This window comes from Eumetopias jubatus, unplaced genomic scaffold, assembly GCF_037043125.1.
Source record: "Eumetopias jubatus isolate StellerSeaLion01/CBP00866 unplaced genomic scaffold, mEumJub1_p1.0 scaffold_2, whole genome shotgun sequence".
In the NCBI taxonomy this organism is placed as follows: Eukaryota; Metazoa; Chordata; class Mammalia; order Carnivora; family Otariidae; genus Eumetopias; species Eumetopias jubatus.
In genome coordinates this window covers 30968636-30986040 of record NW_028274808.1, presented here as the reverse complement: position 1 = coordinate 30986040, position 17405 = coordinate 30968636, and the positions used below count along the sequence as shown (strand labels likewise).

Here is a 17405-nt window from a genome sequence, read left to right as displayed (position 1 = left end):
ACAACCTTACTATTCCATTGCCTTCATTAGCATAATTTTGCTAATCCAGGTGACTCTTATCCAAGAAGGAAAAGTTGCAAATAACTTTATAGTTCATCATAGAAACTTATCAAAAGACCCAGCAATTCAAGAAAACATCAACATACAGTTTACATTCCAAGACTCTTTGAATGCCTTGCCTCAAAACCCTCACCTTCCTGTTTCCACAAATCCTAAACTCTTTTTTTTTTTAAGATTTTATTTATTTGGGCGCCTGGGTGGCTCAGTCGTTAAGCGTCTGCCTTCGGCTCAGGTCATGATCCCGGGGTCCTGGGATCGAGCCCCACGTCGGGCTCCCTGCTCAGCGGGAAGCCTGCTTCTCCCTCTCCCACTCGCCCTGCTTGTGTTCCTGCTCTCACTGTGTCTCTCTGTCAAATAAATAAAAAATAAATAAAGATTTTATTTATTTATTTGAGAGAGAGAGAGTGTGCGCAAGCACTAGTGGGAACCCGAGCGGAACTCGATCCCAGGACCTTGAGATCATGGTCTGAACTGAAGGCAGACGCTTAACTGACTGAGCCACCCAGGCGCCCCCTGCAAATCCTGAACTCTAATATCATGATAATTGCCCAATTCTAATCAAGTCCCTACATTGAAAGACCTGTCTTAAACCAGAGATCAAAATCTCAATAAATCAGGTCTTGTGGAGAAGCTATTTGTGAAGTTAGCATTCTCCCTCCCTCTAATAAGCAACAAACGCAGTTTTGTGTTACCAAGAGGTTATTCGGGTACTATTTGGGAAGCCAGCATTCTACAAGGACAAAGAGAAAATTCTACAGCCGACAAAGGAAAAAGGCAGATTTCAATAAAGTAATGGCAAGAACACTGAAAAAAAAAAAAGACTTCTCATCAGCAAAAATAAATGCTGGAAGACAATGAAGTAATATCTTTGATGTGCTGAGGAAACATAATTGGAACCAAAATTTCTAAAGTCAGGCAAAATATCATTTACAAGTCAAGGCAAATTAGAAATTTTTTTGACACTGAAGCACTTGGAAATTACTACCAATAGACTCGTACAAAAAGAAGTACTAAATATGATAAAATGAACCTAGAAGGGATGAAAAGGATAAAGAAGAAAGAGTATGCAAAAGAATTGTTAAAATACGCTGGTAAGTCTAAATAAATACTGGATGTGAAAAAAAATTACAATATCAATCATTTTGTGTGTGTTTTCAAAAACCAGCTGGCATTCCCAGTTAAAGACTGCATATTATAAGCCAGCATTTGATTCTGCTTCTTCCTGAAACCCCACAAAAATGACAGTCAAAGGATTTTCTTCAAACATAAAACCCACCAGCATGAAAAGAACAGGAAATATTTCAGTAGCAAGAAAATTTTGGGTGCTGAGAAGCAGAAGGCAAGTCAGTTGGGGGATATTGGTGATCGATCCGATTTTACCACAGAGAACCCAAAAGGCCAGGTGGCTGGCAACACTAGCTATTTCTAGAGCTAAGTCTGAAGATGGACTAAACCCACACACTGCCCTGGAAGTCTCCCCTCACATCTCCTCTCACTACACAGTCAGGCAACGGCTCCTTCCCCACCCCAGCCTGAAACTGGAGACCTATTCTCTGAAGAAATAAAACAAAGGGTCTCTGGACTGGGGGGATATCCCATATTTGAGCATGCAGGTATCCTACTAAATCCAGGAGGATGCCAAGGTACCGGGCTTCCAGAGGCGAAAGGAATTCCCAGCATGAGAATAAGAGGAGATACTAGGGTAACGGGTAACGGCTCAACGTTAGTGTAGAGAGCAACCCGTCCGGACGGGGATAAGTCAGAAAGTTCCAGAAAAGACTTATGGGGAAAAAATGACACTGAGAAGGTAATTGATATGTTTACCAAGAGGAGATTTAGGCAACTGGGGGAAAGTGTGGGTCTGAATTAGTGAGACATCGCTGAAAATTAAGCAAACAAACAATACTCATTAACCGGAGGGAAAACAAAGTTACGCAAGAAAGGAAACGTCATAGCAAATAATGTGGTTCAACTGTGAATAATACTTCTATAGTTTTAATATCTTAAACACTGACTACTTATAAACAAAATTATGATATAGCTATTTTAAAAAAATGTATAGGGAGGGGACGGCGATATATACCTTGTGGGGGATGGAATAAAGAGAAAGAAAAAACCCTCAGTGTTCATCTTGAGAAAGCAATAGGTAATGCCTAAAACTGAAAACTCAAAAAAACAGCAATATAAACGATTATTGAGAGAGGTGAAATGAAAGAAATACTCAGAGTTTTTCAATACCTTTGCTTCCAGGCAGTGGGGAACCCGGAAGGGGAGCAAGGGGGAAGGGGGAGGACACTCTGCTCTAGGCAGAGGGGTGCTACTGTTTCACAAGTATTGGAGAAAGCATCAGTCTTTATGCACACTATGGGACTGATGACCATAGAAACAAAGAAATTTTTCTAAAGCTGGATTCAAAGTACTGGATCGTAATTAATAAAGAAGATGGGAGGAAAAATATTTCTGAAGGAAATTAAAATAAAAATCCTCATGCAGAGGGTAAAAGGACCAATTAAATGTAGACTTTGTTTAACTTGAAACTTGACAGAGCTCAGTAAAGAGAATAAAAAACACGAGATAAACTGAACCAAAGAAAGGAAACAAGAGGGCACCTGGGCGGCTCAGTTGGTTAAGCGACTGCCTTCGACTCAGGTCATGATCCTGGAGTCCTGGGATCGAGTCCCTCATCGGGCTCCCCGCTCAGCAGGGAGTCTGCTTCCGCTCTCCCCTCTCATGCTCTCTCTCTATCTCATTCTCTCTCTCAAATAAATAAATAAAATCTTTAAAAAAATGAAAAATAAAAAAAGGAGACAAGAAGAAAGAGAAAGCATGATAAATTAAAAAAAAACAAAAAGATGGCAGAAATTATTTTAAATAGATCAGTCATCACAATAAATATAAAAAGAGAATCACTATTAAAATACAGATTGGGGCGCCTGGGTTGCTCAGTCAGTTTAGCGGCCAACTCTTGATTTCAGGTCAGGTCATGATCTCAGGGTCCTGAGATCGAGTCCTGCCTCTGGCTTGAGCTCAGCCTGGAGTCTGCTTGAGGTTCTCTCCCTCTGCTTCTGCCCCTCCCCCTGCTTGAGTGCTCTCTCCCTCTCTAAAATAAATAAATTTTTAAAAATAAAATACAGATTGATTTTTAAAACTACCTATAAACAGTTTATGAGAGCTACACTTAAAATAAAATAAAATAAAATATATATACACGTGTTCCAGAGATTTTTTTAAAGCCTTAGAGAGACAACCTACCAACTAAAAAAAGTTATAATTTTTTTTAAAAACCTGTGAATTTTATGTATCTAATAACACAACTTGGTACTGTCTCAAACAAAAATGGACAGAGTTATCTTGCAGGATTTTTTTCTCCGTTGGTGCCCACTATTCTTGGTCATGCCACTTCAAAGAATGAAGAGGTAGACCAGACAGTGTGGTGGGCAGCAAAGCAAGGTTTATTGAGCGATAGCAAAGTAATGGTACAAAGCTCCCAAGGAGGGAGGGGACCCAAAGGGATTGCCATCGGAGTTTCTAAATCTAGGGGTTTTTATGCACTTGTTCGTGGGCTGTTTTAATATGGTTAACCCTCCCTGTGCCTGTCACCCAATCAGGTTTTTGTCGCCTGGCTATCATATGGGAGGGCTCCTTCCAGGGTGGTGTAAAATCCTCTTAGGGTGGGGGCCCGTTATCCCTGCCTGCCTGCCTTCCAACTATCCTTCATCAGTTAGAGTAAGGAATTAACAAGCCCATAAACCTGGGAGATTTTAATCCATCTCTCAAAAGCTGATAAATCAAGAATATTTTAAAACCTTATATAGGACGGAAAGAAAGATAGAAACTTGAATTCCAAGACAGAGATTAAATAGCCTCTTCTAGCATGTGCGGGATATTTGCTAAAAAATTGGCCACATAGAAAGCCACTAAGGAAATCTCAACCAATTTCATAGAACTGACATTTAAAATGAAGTCATATGGACTGTAGAAAAATTGGGAAATGTAGATATTTTAAATCACAAGATCAAAATTATCTGTCATCCCACTCTGTCTAGAGATGACCTCTTTTAATATTCGGCATCTTTTCTTTGGGTCTTTTTCAAAATGTGTATTTATACCTGCTTTTCTTTTCCTTCCCTTCTTTTTTTAATAGGGGGATTTGCTGCGTATTCCTTTTGTATCCTGTTTATTTGCACATAATGCCCTGGTTTATTTTTGCTATAAGGGCACTAGCCTCTCGAGTTTATTTTCATTCTAAAGTCAGGCTGATGGAAGGAATATCTGCTGGGTGCGATAACGTGTGGCTCTTGGAGAAAGTGAATATTCACAGCGGTAAGATGTGTCCACCCTTAGGTAAACCAGGAGGAAAGTGGCTACAGAATGCTGCATTGCAAGAGAGGCGGAGAGGAAGTTATTAGAGTTGAAGCAAAAGCTGGATTGCCCCTCTACCAAAAGGACCCACGCACCTCCTCCCACCCCCAGTTCAGAACCAGCAGGAGCCGGGCAGAGGAAGTGTTCACTCAGACCCGGCGGACACCCGAGAGGGCAGGCCCACCAATCCCACGTGCGGACCTGGGGGAGAGGAGGTGTTAACCCAGGGCGGAGGAAGAAGCCAAAGGACAGGCACTGGATGAATGGAGATTTAGAAGAATAAGTCAGAATCAACACGGGGCCCCTCAAAAGGACACCGAGTCTTCTGCCCCGCCTCCCCTCTCCACATTCCCATCGCTAAATAAAGTCACAATTGTCTATCTTCTGCTACTGGACCCTTCCGGTGAAAATGCTGTCTACACCTGCAGCAGAGGTCAGGGTGGACCAGCCCGGGGTGGACCAGCCCCGGAGCGATGGGTGTGGCGGTACTGGGGGCGTGGTGGCTGGAAGGAAGCCAGGTCCCCGTCCTTCTGCTGTGTCTTGTGTCGGGAAAGCGGTACCCTGCAGCGGCGGGACGTCCCCAGCGCGCACACCCAGCGGATCCTGCCCCTGGAGAGCCACGCCTCCTAAGGGACCAGGACTCAAGGCTTGAGCATGCCTTCTTTCATGTAATTTCTACTGAATGCCTGACACACAGTAGGACTTGGAACATTTTAGCTATTGCTCTTCTTTTTCTTTAGGTAAGCCTGCTTGCTACAGTGATGTGAGGCACAGGCTTTTGTTTAAAACAGTCCTGGGTTTAAATCCATGCTCAAATCCTACTTATTAGCTGCTTGGCCGCTTCAGAGTGGATTTGCCCCCCACTCTAAACCTGTTTCCTCAACTGTAAAATGGAATTAATAATACCTACTTTATGGGATTAAATTAGCTAATCTATGTAAAGCACTTAGCATAGTAGTGCCCAGCCTGTAGTTGATGGTAGGGGTTAGAACTACCATTTAACACATGGTTGTTGGTGTCTCTTGGGTTTTTTTTTTCCCACTCCTCCCCCTCTCTTTCCTACTTAAATATTTTGGGGGCAGTGAGGTATTTCTTTTGAGACGGTTTGGAAATCTATTCCTATTTTTCAGTAGCCTCATTTTTCCATCTTAGTTATCCCAGTATAATGTACCCATTCATGCCTTCTAATACGGAGGGCAGAGATTTAAAGAAATATAGAGGGGCACCTGGGCGGCTCAACCGGTTAGGCATCTGCCTCCTGCTTGGGTCGTGATCCCCGGGGTCCTGGAATGGAGTCCCAGCATAGGGCTCCCTGCTCAGCAGAGAGCCTGCTTCTCCCTCTCCCTCTGCTGCTCCCCCTGCTTTTGCTCTCTTGCTCTCTCTCTATCAAATAAATAAATAATATTAAAAAATAAAGAAAGAAACATAGAAATAAGTGAGGCTACATATGGGTCATTGGGTCCTTTGATAGATATCTGTATCAACACAAACAAGGAAGCAGACAAAAGAGAGTGGATCCAGAAAGGTTTTATGAAGGAAACGACTCTTCAGCCTCATCTTGAAATATAAACGTTTCGAATCAGCTAGCCCTGAATTTGGACCGCGGTCTGCCATTGACTAGCTGTGGGTGAATTAACATCTGGCCGAGTGTCAGTCTCCTCATGCATTCAGTGATGATAATAACACCCACCTGAAAGTTGGGTGGGATCAGATGAGCTGATAAATGTGAAAGCGCAAGGAATTTACAGATAGTAAGTTGTCAATACATGCTGCTTCTATTAGCTTCCAACCTTCTCCTGTCCTACCATTACCTTCTCCCCACTAACTCTTTCCTCCATCCTCCCTCCCCCTCTCGTCCTTAATTTTGTTTGATGTCACCTAGAAACATAATAAACCTCCTAGCTACAAAGAAAAATATAAAGCTGCCTGAGTTATGGGTTGACCCCTGGTCATTAATGGTCCATTAATGAAGATGTTGATCCATGGACAACTTCTATGGTTACCTGTAAACATCTGCCCATGTTGTCCATGGCATGCTTTAAAGCATATTTTTCCAGCTTTTTGAGAAAAGTGAAATGCAGGGTTGAAACGGAAGTCTTGCCAAAGCTTGAGATCAAGTTTGCCTACAACATCTTCTCAACCTACCAACCCCAAAGACTCTGTCACTTAAAATAAGGTTAGTCCAGTAATATGTGTTCTTTCACAATTTGACTTGTGACCATTTTTTACTGACGTTTCTTGGGACGACAAATTAAAATTTCAAATTTCCCAAGCCAATCCCTTTGTTTTAAATGATGAGGATTTCATTTCTTCATGTAAATCATCATGCCAAGAAGGCATGGAAAGGAACTGAATTTGCTTCTCTAGAAAGGAAAAGGCTAGGGAGGGAAATTAATCCTTGCTGGCAGTCTGTGATGGAACCTCCTCTTTAGCACAAAACTGACCTGAGGACTGTGTCACTTTGGCCAATAAGAACTTTCTCTGACTGCAGATCAAAGCCTCACCCCCCCCCCCCAACCCTGCTAGGAACATAGTCAGTCCTGATTTTGGCTCCAGTTGCTAATGTGTTATCTGAAACCATGTCCAGCCTGATCTTATCCACTTCCTGCTGACAACTCTTCCAGAGTCCACATCTGCCTGGTTTTCAACAGCATCCTCTGCTGACATGTATATTCCCTCTACCACCTCCTCCATCACACGATGACCTGGGGACTGGGGACGGCAGCACCATCCCTACCTTCGAAGTGTTGACTGACTTAGAACTGACAAGGTGATTACAGTAGAAAAGCAGGTAAAGCTGAACATCACTGAAAGGCAGCACAAGTGAAGAGGTAGGGGCATGAATTTCTTCCAGAGTTAAGAGGGAAAGGCGTTCACTTAAGAGCTGAGCTGCCGGAAGTGGCTTCCTGATAGAAATCCACTGTGCCTTCTCCATTGTGTGGGGTCACTGGTTTAGAACAGTTAAGGACATGAACTTCGAGTCAGACTGCCAGGGTCTGAAACTCAGCACAGCCCATAACTAGCGTGTGGCCTGGGCAAGTGACTTCACCTCCCTGGGCCTCAGTCTCCTCCTCCCTAAAATGGGGACAATGATAATGCTACCTAGCTCCCAGACCTGTGGTGAGGATAAACTGAGGGAAAAGATGTGAAACACGTGGTATATACTAAATACTAATAAGGGCTCCCGACCCGTGTTATTTATGACACGGTGTTCTTGAGAATAAGGAATGGACAAGTAAGGCGCGCCATGGTGTCTATGTACTTAATTAATGCTGTCTGGGGAGGAGCGAGTATGTTTAAGGCACCGTCTGGGACGGCTTGTATGATGACATCCTCAAGCAAAATGCCTTGTAATTGGCGCAGCTCCGAAAACACACGTCCGCCAGAGCATGCACGCGAGGCGGGGCTGCTCGGCTGCGTGCTCTGTGTCTGGGCTGTAAACACCCGCGGGCCAGCCCACGCTGCGTGTGCGCTCGGGCCGCTGGGCGTCGGGCTGCGTCTCTGTGTGTCAGCGACACACCGATAGGAACCCTACTTCGACGTGTGTGTCATGGCTTAAAAATAGAGGCTAATCCGTCAGCCGGTCTCGCAGCGGCAGCGGCAGCGGCAGCGGGCGGGGGCGGCGGCGGCGGCGGCCGCAGGAGAGTCATGGCCGTGGGGCTGGTTGCGCCTGCCATTGGCCTCCGCGACTGAGACCCCGCGCCGCGCTCGCACCCAGGTAGAGGGGCTCTGGGGGGTGGTCGCCTCCCCCGCGGCGCCGAGAGGCGCACGGCTCCCGGCTGGGCTGGGCTGGGCGGGGAGGTGGGGGTACGCGGGAGCCGAGCTAGCTGAGCTCCCCAGGGCTCCCTCCCTGCACCTTCAGCGCCCGGCTGTCTGTGCTGGCCGGGGCTGGGGCGACAGCCATGAACCTGTTACAACCTCTACGGCGGCCGGGGGGAAGGGGCGCCGCACACCAGGGCGCCTGAACGCGGCTGATGGGATTGGAGAAGGCCGAGGGGTGTACCCCGGGACGGAATGGGGCTCCGCCAGCCTCAGGGAGAAATAGAGTCCCACAGAGCTCCTCCCTACACCTGGGCTCCTTCCCGCTTCCGCTTTACCCTTTAGCATCAATCACCGGGGCAGCAGAACCTATTTCGAGAAACCGTTGTTTGGGAATAAAGTGATGGGGTCTTTAGGCCTGAGGAGATGAGGCAGATGATGATGATGATGATGATGATGATGATAATGGAATGATGATGGTGGTGGTGATTGGTGATGGCGATGGTGGCTAGAGTGCTATATTTCTGTGTTCTTTCTGCCCCAGCCTTTGCAAACATCTCTCTCCCTGAACGCCCTAAGGTCCAGGCTCCCCTCAGCAGCCCTGATCCTAATGCCCCTGCTTCCTAAGACCTGTTAGTGCTCAGTCTCCCCTGGCCTGGGGGAAAGGAGAGCCGGGGCCCTGGCTCACAGGGAGGGATGGGTCCGCAGAGTGTGTGCAGGTCAAAGATGGCCTCTCCATACTAGACTTTTGGTTGAGGACCGGGAAGGGAGTGGAAAGGGAATCCTTGGGACCGATCCACCCTGGTGATGGGAGAGGGGGAGGAGGAAGATGGAGGAGCTCTTGTCACAGTGGCCTCTCTGCCTGAAGGACCCAGGACACGTCTCAAAGGCTGGCTCTTCCCAGCTCTGCAGCTCTGCACAAGCCTTTTACAAAGGCCAGTTGTCCACAGGGAGTATGAGGCACACCTGCTAAGCCCCTCACTGCCAACCCCATGCCCCGCATAGGGTAACTTGACTCCAACAGCAACTCAGCCTCTGAGCCCCTGGGCCTGGCAGAATCCCTCATCCCTTCCCTTCCTCAGCCCCCAGGCTCCGCCTCTCCCCTACACACCCAGACACATTACTCCAGCCCTGCTTGACTCAGAAATCCTCACAGGAGAGAAGAGGTTTGATCAATAATTTCTGCATGCTGATCAAAGGAGAGTGGATTGGCTGTTGTGCACTTAGCTTGGCACCCTCCTCCATTAGTGCATGCCTTTGGCAAGTATTTTTCAAAAACTTACACTTTCTCTTTTTTGCTCTTCCCCACTCACCCCAGCCCCCAACATAACACTTCCCATAGTAGGCTTAACTCTGAAGCAGTGGTAGGGTAGGAATGGGTTAAAGCAGGCCATCTCTCTGGTGCTGAGGAGAAGGGCTTGGCATATGTCATGGCCCCAGCTGCTGCTATCTTCCTGCTCATTCTCTCTGGGTGGGTCCAAAGCCACCCCCCCCATTCCCCTCCCAGCTCCCTGGGCTCTTTGCCTGGGGACCCAGGCAGATGAGACCCAGATTCCGGCTGGCGAGAGCTCCCGCAATGGGCACTGCCACCCAAATATCAAATGTGTGCGTGTGTGTATGTGTTTGTGTATGTGTTGGGAGTGGGGGTGGAGTGGTGGGGCAGAAAGCCAGCAGCTGGGCAGCTCCCTCTCCCCGTAAACAAGGACATGTGACTCCCACCTCCTTGCCTGGCTGAGCCAAAGAGCAGAAAGGAGCTGCCGCAGCTTGAAGGAAAGAGTAATTGGGGAGCCCCCTCACCCCCGCCAGGGCCAGACTTCCCTTCCCTCCCTTGAGAAGCTTCTCCCCAGGGCCCAGCCCAGTTGGCAAGAAGGAAGCAGCTGCTCCGGACCCACTCAGGTGTGTCTCCCTTCCATCCCTCCTCCAGCAACAGCTACCTGGAGACTGACCCATCGTTGGCACGTAGCCACCCCTGCAGCCGCCTCTAAGATGTGCCCTGGTAACTGGCTCTGGGCCTCCATGACTTTCATGGCCCGCTTCTCCCGGAGCGGCTCAAGGTCTCCTGTTCGCACTAGAGGGGCCCTGGAGGAGATGCCAGATGTTCAACATCCCTTCCTCAATGTCTTTGAGTTGGAGAGGCTGCTCTACACAGGCAAGACCGCCTGTAACCATGCCGATGAGGTCTGGCCGGGCCTCTACCTCGGAGATCAGTACGTACCCGGCAGCCCGGGGTCATGGCTGCACGTGTGTGTGTGTGTGTGTGTGTGTGTGTGTGTGTGTGTGTGTGTGTGTACCCGCACAAGAAGAAAGGAGAAGGGTGGCAGGGAGGTGCTGAGTCGTGTTGCTGGTTCCAGCTTGAGGAGGGAGGGGCAGGGGTGCATGGGCAGAGAGTGGAGGCTGGAGGGTTTGGGGGAGTTGGGGCAGGATTATTGATATGCCCAACTCTGGACAGATAGTCTCTGTTCAAGTAATAACATCACTCACCTAGCAAAATTAATTACTGAGTGCCGATGCCATGTGGCGGACATCGTAGATGTCTTCCCTGACCTTCCACGTATTGTGCTGTGATGCTGGACCTGGGCAGCTGTCGGGAGCCAGGAAGTGGGTAGGAAGCCGAGGGATTGACCAGGCAAAGCCACAGTGTATGCAGAGGCTCTGCACCATGGGGGCCCTGGAGAGAAGAGCATCCAGGGAAGAAGCCCATCACTTCTCTGTCTCTCAAGGGCTTCATAGTCTACAAGGAGTTTTTCACATGCATTTTCTCTCTTAATCTTCACAACAGCCTTGTGAGGTAGGTACCACTGCCCCCAGGGTTACAGATGGCAAAACTGAAGCTCAGAGACGTTGTGACTGGCCCAAGGTCACACGGGTTGTAAGTAGCAGAGCCAGGACTTGGAGGTTCAAGTTCAGTGCTTGTGCTTGAGGAGTTTGCACTGGATAGGGCGTTGGCCCTGAGGTATGGCCATGTTGCCTGAGAGATGTCTGCCACTAAGCTGAGGGGGATGGGCCAGAGGAACCCTCAAAGGTGACATCGTAAAACATGGTCCATGTGAGCATGGAGTAACTAGTAGAACATGAGAACATTCTGGGTGTCAACGAGAGCAGAAAGTAACAGGGGAGCTAGGTGTGGGAGCAAGGGTCAGAATCCTATCACCTCAAGGTTAGCAGGGAGGTTGAACGTGAGCTGGTCCAACAACCCAGCTGAGGTCCAGATCCCCTCTTGCGCATCCGTGCCTACACATTGACCTCCTCTCTCTGCTTGAATACCCCAGTGACAGGAGAGTCATTCTCTCCCAAGGTGTTTCCGTCTTTCTTCACCTGGATTCCACAGTTAGTACATACTTCTGTACACGAAGTACAGAGCCAATCCTTCCCACAGATCAAGCTGCCTTGGAGGACTCTCAATATTTTATTACGGCTATCGTTCGCCCACCCCATTAGTCTTCTCTTCTCCAGGCAGAACCTCCCCAGTACCCTCAACCCTTGCTCAAGGACGAGATGCCAGGTCGTTGCCCATCTTGGTTCCCTGCTCTGGGTCCTCAGTAAGTACAGCGGAGGCATGGAGCCAATGACGTTAGCTAGGCAGTGGACAGGGTGGAGGCCAGGGCTTCTTGCTCCAGAGCCTAGCTTCCCCAACCTCCCTTTATCCTCTACTCAATGCAGGGACATAGCTAACAACCGCCGGGAGCTCCGTCGCCTGGGCGTCACCCACGTCCTCAATGCCTCACACAGCAGGTGGCGAGGCACGCCCGAGGCCTACGAGGGGTTGGGCATCCGCTACCTGGGTGTTGAGGCCCATGACTCGCCAGCCTTTGACATGAGCATCCACTTCCAGACGGCTGCTGACTTCATCCACCGGGCGCTGAACCAGCCAGGAGGTAGGAGGGGAAAGCCCGGGGGAGGGAAGGAACAAGGGACATCGGAGTTAGGGGAAAGCTGGAGGGTCAAGGCTGGAGAGATTTGAATGACATGACGGAACTCTCAGGATCTGATATGAAGGCAAGAAAAACACTCTCAACTATTTGTTAAAGGCAGTGCATGAGAAGAAGAGAAGGAAATAATCCAAAGTGTTAACAGAGCGCAGATGCTAATGCACTGGGGAACACTCAACAGATCCCCGGATCCTCACTCTGTGCGAGACTCAGTTTTACGTTAGTGATGTGCGTCTGTCTCCCTGGGAGCCCTTTTCAGGCTCCCGGACGCTGAGCTCCTGCACGTTGTCTATCTTATCCCGTCCAGGCCTCCCAGGGGTCGGCATTCTTCCCACCCCTAGTCGGCACCCCATCCTGTCGCCGTGTGCACCTGCTTCCCTCTCGTCCTCTTCACCTGGCCCCATTGCCCTCTCCCTAGCCGCCTCCAGCCCCCCACAAACAGTCCCACGGCCGCCTCGTGTGTCTGTCCTCACAGGGAAGATCCTGGTACACTGCGCCGTGGGAGTGAGCCGATCCGCCACACTGGTACTGGCCTACCTCATGCTGTACCACCACCTCACCCTCGTGGAGGCCATCAAGAAAGTCAAGGACCACCGAGGCATCATCCCCAACCGGGGCTTCTTGCGACAGCTCCTGGCCCTGGACCGCAGGCTGCGGCAGGGTCTGGAGGCCTGAAGGGAGAGGATAGGGGGTCAGGCCAGGTGCATTTGGCCCTGGCTCCCAGCTGGAGGGAGGAGGCCCAGATACCCCATCTTCCCCTGTCCTGTGCCTGTGCAGGGAGTCAGGGATGCTGCAAGCACGAATGTGATGGTGTAGATATGTTGTGTAGATGGTGGTGTAGAGACAGACGGTGAAGAGAGAGTGTGAAAAGCTGTGAGACCAGAGGGAGACACTCACAGACTTGTTACTCCAAGCGCAGGAAGAGGAGGTGTGGGAGGATTGGCGCCGTGCCCGCGGGCGCTGGTCGCGGCCAAAAGCTGCAGAGGTGCATGCCTGGGAGTCTTTAGATGATCGCTCGCTTACTGGCTGCAGGTGTCTTGAGGAAAAATAAAGGTGGTGGACAAGACAAGATCCTGGTGAAGTCATTGACAGCTTGTAGGGGCTCCCCACCTCTCTCCTGGAAAACCCCAGCTTTCTGGGGATAGCAACAGTTCCTGACTCCCTCATCGTGGTCATAAACCTCCAGTGATTCTCAGGGGGCGGTTCTTTCTCTCAAGTCCAATTTTACTCTGGCCACAAGCGAGATCTTGAAGTGTTGTTTCCCACTATGTCCACACAGGGGCAGCAGAGGACCAAAAACTTCAGGCTTACAGCCCCTTTGTGTAGCTGCTGGGAAGGCACGTCCGCCACCAGGCTTAAAATAGGTCTCTGTTCCCAAGCTCAGGTGTGGACGAAATATCGCTTTATTTTCAAAAAAATTTCCAGTTTCTATATCAAGTCCCCATCGTGATGGGATAGCAGAATGTGAATCTTAAATCAACCCCAGCCCTAAATCCTACATTCAGGAGGGTCTGGGCTTTGCCTAGTACCAAGGAATTGGAGGAGAGGGAAAGAAGGGTGATGTAATTGCTTCCTCTTGTCATCTTTCCAGGTTTGCCTCATTAGAATGTAACGCAATCTCCTTAGTAAACTTAGTAAAAATTTAGACTTACCAACCAGAGAGAGTGGTACGGTCTTTCTGTTATCCCAGCTGCCCAAACTGCCAGCCACCACATCCCCCCTTTTAAAAAAGACGTGTTCCCAGAACAGGATATCTGCATGAAGAGGAGAAGGGGACAGAAGAGAAAGTGAAAAATACAGGGAAAAGAAATCACTTAATATGCCTTAAAAGTCTATCTTACCCCAAAGTATAGAAACTCAGAATCTCAAAGCTGGAAGGTGCCTTCCTAGATGACCCACTTCCACCCTCCAACAAGGCATAAATAAATTACCTTTTTAATATCTTTGATGAGCTCCATCACACACCTCCTTGGACACCTTCGGTGGTGGTACGGAACCGGTACAGAACTTCCATACCATTGTACCAGCTCTGAATATGAGAAAGCTCTATCTAGTATCACACATGCATCATGCAGTCCTGCTACAGTGGTCGTGACATGAGGCCAAAAGATCTGCCAGCCTGAGCCTCCTGGCTATGAGAGCCTTTGGGCAGGTCACTTTGCCTCCTCCCCACCTCGTCACGTGGGAGAGTTCTGCCTCTTCCATAGGGTCGCGATGGGAGCTTAATTAGATATGCGATACTGTGCTCAGAGCACAGTAGTATTTAATAAGCGCTCTTTCTCTTGCCCCATCCCTTCCCGTGGTGTGAAGCCAGCTCCCCTGGCTTTCCTGTGTCCCCTGCCTTCTGCCTAACAGCTCGATTGTTTCCAAGAGTCTGCATTTGTCATGTTTCAAGTTTCCTCCCCAGCCTTGCCAACAGTAGCATCTCTCTGCTTGTGGCAACCAATGCTGGTCTCGGTGCTTCAAGCAAAGCATGGTTGCCAGGATGTCAAATTTCTAGTATTGTCGAGGGTCAGGAGTATCTAAGGGGTAGAGTGAGGCCTTCATTAGGAATGTGGATTCCAATTAAAATGCATCAACCCCGTATCAGAACCATGAGCAGGAGGACTTAAAAGTAAGTACAAATAACCCAGAAGTAACTCAGGCTCTTGGATGGACTGAGTGTTGACCTGACCAGTGGACTTGGCACCTCCTTCATTCTAGTCTCGTACATATATCTGTTACTATTGATGTAACCTGCAGCACCTTCTAACTTCTAGTAGAGAAGTATGGTTCCTAACGCCAATTTGGCCAAAGATTATCCTCACAGAGAGGTGAGTTCGAGCCCCACGTTGGGTGGAGATATTGCTTAAATAAATGAAAACACAGCTGTATGAGTGCAGGCCGAACGTGCCTCATGCGAATCCCCTCGCATTGTTTCAAGCTGAGTCACTTGAGAATTTATTTCTAACTTCTAGTAGAGAAGTAACGCTATTAAAGTAGATTTGGCCAAAGATCATCCTTCAGAGCAGGGTACATATTTGTATTATTTAACAAAGCCATGTGACGGCTCTGCCGAGGCAGTCTTCTGCCTTTACAGATATTAAGGTATTAACCCATTTAATCCTCCTGATAATCCCGTGAAAGGTGTCATTGGCATTACTTAAGAACAGGGCAACTGAGGTAAATAATTTTCGGGAGGACACACAAGTGGCCAGTAGAAGTGCTGGGATTCACCCTGGTGTAATCATCCTGCTGCCATGCCTTTCATCCCTGACTCCACCACTGAAGGTTGTGAGTGTGTGTGTGCTGTGGACCTCTATGGTTCCAGGGAGAGAGGTGGGGGGCGGGGGGGCACAGCCTGGTCATTATGCAGAATCAGTGCTATCCTCCCAAGCGGCTGGGGGTGGGGGCGGGTAGCTGTCACAGGCTGGTGTTCCTCCCACCTGCCAAAACCGATGCTAAAAGTCCAGACTCCCTAATCCTCTTCATGGGAGCAGTTGGCCATTTGAACCCAAGCAAAGGACTTGATGACGGACAGGACTAAGTGAGCTCTTGTCAGATGCAGCCTGAGCTTCCAGCCGGCCGGGCCCTGCCCCTCGGGGATGGCAGCCCACGTCAGTCTTGTCGTCCTGCTCTGCTCCTGCCCTCACCGCCTCCAGCCCTAGCCTGCGTGATGTTGACTCCAGCCTTGGCGGCAAGCCCCGGAGCCTTCGCGGCGCCTGGGGACAGGGAGGCCCCGTCCCTCACCCTGTAAGTAATCCCAGCTGAGAAGTTCCACAAGGAGGGGAGCTAAGGGAGAAGGGCTGCTTCCGAGCCCCGAGGTAGCAGATGGCACCGGGGCCAGAGAGGCAACTGAGCGTTCCACTGGCTGGAGCGGGCCGGGCCTGGTGGCGCAGAAAGTCCCCTGCTAGAATAATCTCTTACAGAGAAGGAAGCCTGATGGGGGGGCGGGGGGTGGAGGAGAGTGAGTCTGGTTATGAAGAAAGATAAACCCCAACTGATGGTTACCAGAGGGGAGGGGTGAAATAGGTGATGGGGATTACGAATGCACTTATGATGAACACTGGGTGATGTACAGAATTGTTGAATCAGGGGTGCCTGGGTGGCTCAGTCAGTTCAGCATCTGCCTTCGGGTCATGATCCCGGAGTCCAGGGATCGAGCCCCACGTCGGGCTCCCTGCTCAGCAGAGAGCCTGCTTCTCCTTGTACTCACTGTCTCTCTCTCTCTCTCAAATAAATAAATCTTAAAAAAAAAAAGAATCTGTTTAAAAAGAATTGTTGAATCACTCTATTGTACATCTGAAACTAATATAACACTGTATGCAGAATTAAGACTTTTAAAAAATAATAAAACAAGGAAACAGACAGACAGAAAGAAAGAAAGAAGCTGTTTATCATAGGTTTCTCTCCCCAAAGCTTTTTTTGAAGAAAAGGTTCAAAAGTTTAGAGAAGAGCCCTGTTCATACCCTAATGCCTGGATCCTATAAAAATGTTCCCTCATGTGGCAAAAGGGATTTTGCAGAGGCATTTAAACTACAACTTTGTGGGATGCCTGGCTGGCTCCGTGGGTGGAGCATGCAACTCTGGATCTCGGGGTCATGAGTTCGAGCCCCACACTGGGTGCAGAGATTGCTTAAATAAATTAAAAAACAAAAAAACCTTTAAACTACGACCTTGCATGAGGAAATAACACTGGATTGCCTGGGGGGCCCAATCACATGAATCCTGAAAAGCAGAGAACCTTTTGACGCTGTGATGAGAGATTTGATGTGGGGGCTGAACCCCCATTGCTGGGTCAGGAAGGAATGAATGCTGGCGGCTTCTAGAAGCCGGGAAAAGGCAAGAAAATGGATTCTCCTCTGATCCTCCAGAAGGGAACAAAGCCCTGCAGACAGGGCTTGATTTTAGCCCCATGAGACCCATGTCAGACTTCTGATCTACAAAACTGTAAGATAATAAATTCACATTGTTTAAGCCATTCAGTTTGTGGTGATTTGTTTCAACACAATGGGAAATGAATATAAGCCCCTGGACTCTCCAGGAAAACCTTTCCATGTGAACATCTAGCCATTGGTTCAAAATGCTGAGACTAATCTCCAACATGGTTTGGTTGGGGTTTTTTTTGGGGGGGTTGTTTGTTTTGTTTTGTTTTTTGTTTTAAATTGGGAGCTGGTGACACACCGTGGAGGGAGAAAGATTCACGAGGGAAGGGTTTGCCCTTAGGGGTAAGCGAAGTGGCAGCCGGAGAGCTGAACCTGCCCACAGAGGGTGCTCCGCGTTCTGTGCCGTGTGTCAACGCCGGGGAAATGTTCC

The 17405-nt window shown here is 48.9% G+C and overlaps 1 protein-coding gene across 1 annotated transcript; it reads left to right on the top strand.

The window, feature by feature from the left end:
- The first annotated feature begins 7861 nt into the window (after positions 1-7861).
- Positions 7862-13918, top strand: DUSP26 (dual specificity phosphatase 26). Its single transcript, XM_028089444.2, has 4 exons — positions 7862-8140; positions 10106-10388; positions 11842-12056; positions 12586-13918. The coding sequence occupies exons 2-4, from the start codon at positions 10168-10170 to the stop codon at positions 12783-12785; spliced, it is 636 nt and encodes a 211-aa protein (XP_027945245.1). The 5' UTR covers positions 7862-8140; positions 10106-10167; the 3' UTR covers positions 12786-13918.
- Positions 13919-17405: the final 3487 nt, after the last annotated feature.